Here is a 3,229-nt window from a genome sequence, read left to right on the forward strand (position 1 = left end):
CAGCATAGGCTGTGCATTTACTTCCTCTTCCTGCTGTCCCCTGAGGTCTCTGGGATTCGCAGTCCAGACTCACAGCAGCAGGACTCTTCCTGCTTCCAGGCACAGGCAGGGGCTGCTCCCAGGTGCTTCTGGGATTTGTAGTCCAGAGTCACAGCTAACAATAAGTTGTAGTGGGGAAAGGGGTGTTTAACCCTCCCCCTGGCCCTAGACCCCAACTGGGGTTTGCCTGGGGGGGAGGGGGGGCAGTCCCTGCCTCTCCCCCTCTCACCCTATGCCGCTTCTCCGCTGGAGCAGACAGCACAGCTCAGCCCAGGGCTGGAAAGCATGTTGAGACTGTCTGTGATTTAACTTGAACCAAGAAGGGGTCTAGGACAGAAGTTTCATAAACCAGTTTGATCCAAATCAGTTAAGTCTGATACGACATTTAACCAGATTTATCTTAAACCAGTTTCAGCCATTTTGAAACTGGTTTATGTGCACTGGACTTCTATGCTGTTATCGGTTTAAACCAGTTTCTGATCACTTAAACTGGCTTATGTATAACCTCTATCCCTAGCCTAAGAGATTCTTAATCCAAAATTCTTCTACCAATAAGATTCTTTTTAATGAGTCTATAGTATCTCAAAGTACATAACTCTTCCAAATTTACAACATTGCCATTTTGACACAAAGACATAAGAGGATGACACCAACAAGAGAAAGAGCCAGTAGACATGGTTCACTTAATTTTTTATCTTGAAAATATATCCCCTGAAAATTAGTTTACAGGTAAATGTTAAACATGAATATTGTTTACCCTTAGTTGGAAAAAAGCACCCAGATGTTAAATCACTAGGTAAGAAGTGAATCCTTCATTAAGGAGTTTATGGAATCAAAGACATTTTTAAAATGCTGCTTTATTTCCCTCTGCTCCCTAATTCTGGCGACAAAATCTGCTAGAAACCTGCAAGGGTTTGAGGATACTAATATATTTTTAAATTTACTTACCTGGACAACAGGAGTCTGTATACAGATACTCCAGAAAGGAGAGGAAAGTATCTTTGGAAACCCCATAAACAGGAACCAGAACACTATTTGCTTCTATATAATTACCATTAAACATAGCTGCCATCACCTCACAGCGAGCCACTAGGACTGCTCTGTGAGCAGGAACAGTAGCACCTATAGGATTTAAAACAAAAAATTAATTTAAAATTCTCTCTCATTTTGTAAACATAAATAGCATGCCCAGTCATATTTGTCTTAAAAATAAAATATAGTTCCTAGCATCATAATCTTAAAATCTAAATACATTTAAGGATCAAAAATCATCCAATGGATAATGACTCCTGCAACACTGATCATTTTTCAAGCTGAAGAAGTGCTTACCACCTCAGACCAGATCCTCCGAGGGATAAAATGACACCACTCCACTGACATCAATGGAGCAATTACGATTTACAACATCTGGATCATGGTGTTTCTGTATGTGAATACTGACTCAATCAACAAATCATTATTGGTGCGAGTAAGTTTTATTCATAAGCAGACTCATGGACTTCAGGAGCAATACTAGTCTGACAAAGATTTGAAAAAAATCACATTCAAAACCACAGTGAAACAGATCATCCAAGGTGAAACACTGCCAAGGTAGTGAAGTTACCACCAATACAAATGTAGCCCACTTATAGTATTTAAAAGTATAAATTGTTTTTTGAATTCTATTTATGGGCACCCCCCCCCAAAGGTTTAGGCACGCGATGCACAGCATTGCTATGATTAAGTGCCTTCCTGAATCCAGGCCTAGGACCCAAACCCTGCAAAAAAAGAATGGAACTAGTAATGCACATACACTTGTGTGTTAGGATCAAGAGCAAAAGTCTTAACTTTTCTAATTATTCTGAGTGACACAGCAATTATAAGTATCATTGGTAATTTAAAAGGAAACTTACATTAAAGAAAATAAGTAGCTACCAGTATCTTTTATCCTTCAAACAATCTTTTTGGGAATGGGTGGCCATGCCTTTTAATAAAATGTCAATATATTCATAAGTGATATTTTGTTTGAAATATGCAGTGGGTGTTATTGTTTCACCAACTTCCCACAAAGACAGCTCCAAGAGTGGAAATCAGATCTGAACTGTTTATAATCACCCAGTTTTGCATTAATATTTTGCCCTCATTTTCAAAGGTCCTTTTGTTTTTACTCCATATTAAAGGCAATATCTAGAAAGACTCTACTTGTCCTCTGTACCCATTCTTGAGGGATTAATTCTTCACATTTGGCTCTGAGTACTTAAAGCTGAACACAAAATAATTAAAGCATTGTCTAGACTTGAAAGATACTTTTTTTTGCATGTGGGATGGGAGAAGACAAGTCAGAAAACTGTTAGCATTCAGATAAGTATTGTATCCGATGCTGATTTACAGCAGCATGCACTAACCTATTATTTTTTTCCATGGAATTATTTTTAAATTTTAAATAGTTAGTTCTTAAAAAATGATCAAAGCACTCCACTATACTCTTGCACACTTACATTCTTCAAAGGCACTGAGAAGATAAATCCAGTGTTTTGGTTCTTTCCTGGGTTGTTGACAACAAGTACTGACAAATCACCATAAAGGGCTTTATATAATTGCACAATCAATCCTTGTCTGTTAACAATTAACATCCTTTTCAATTAACTACTTAAATATAATCTTAAATAGCCTCTTGTATTACTGGTATATTAAATTGTATAGGGCTATTTCAGTTGCATGAAGTGACTGAAAAATTGGCTGCATCTCCCCAGTGTAGCATTTCCTCAGCAAGAACAGAACTTCATCAAGTGGAAAACTGGTAATTGGGGAGCTAGTTTGTACCTCAAGCAATCAGTTCAGCAACCATAATTTAAATTTAAAATATTTTAAAGCCCTAGCTAGTAATAGGGCTAAGAATGTAGCATGGAGTCTCTCTTCATAGGTATTTTTATCTTCAAGACTTAGCTTAGTCCCTAAATAAATTCTTTGCTAAAAGCCAGTTAAACCTATAAGCATATCAACATAAAAACAACACAGTCCTCTGTTCACCAATGAATTATGATGTGTCATATAGTATTTTCTATGAAATACAATGGATGGTGTTTTTAGGAGGAATGAAGGTTGTGTGTTGTAGTGTAATTGTGTTATTGTATTTTGTGGAGGCATATGGGACTTAGAGGGAGCAAAATCTGCCTGAAAGAGTAGTAACTGTAATGCGTGGGAACTAAGG

General features: G+C 37.4%; 1 protein-coding gene across 1 annotated transcript in view; it reads right to left on the reverse strand.

Moving 5' to 3' along the window:
• Positions 1 to 3,229, reverse strand: part of RHOBTB3 (Rho related BTB domain containing 3) — a 75,030-nt gene that overhangs the window by 22,940 nt on the left and 48,861 nt on the right. Inside the window, exon 9 of the mRNA XM_019516868.1 lies at positions 988 to 1,161. Coding sequence (XP_019372413.1) covers positions 988 to 1,161 — 174 coding nt within the window. The remainder of the gene's footprint in view (positions 1 to 987; positions 1,162 to 3,229) is intronic.

Source organism: Gavialis gangeticus, unplaced genomic scaffold, assembly GCF_001723915.1.
Source record: "Gavialis gangeticus isolate Ggan-Ray unplaced genomic scaffold, GavGan_comp1, whole genome shotgun sequence".
NCBI lineage: Eukaryota > Metazoa > Chordata > Crocodylia > Gavialidae > Gavialis > Gavialis gangeticus.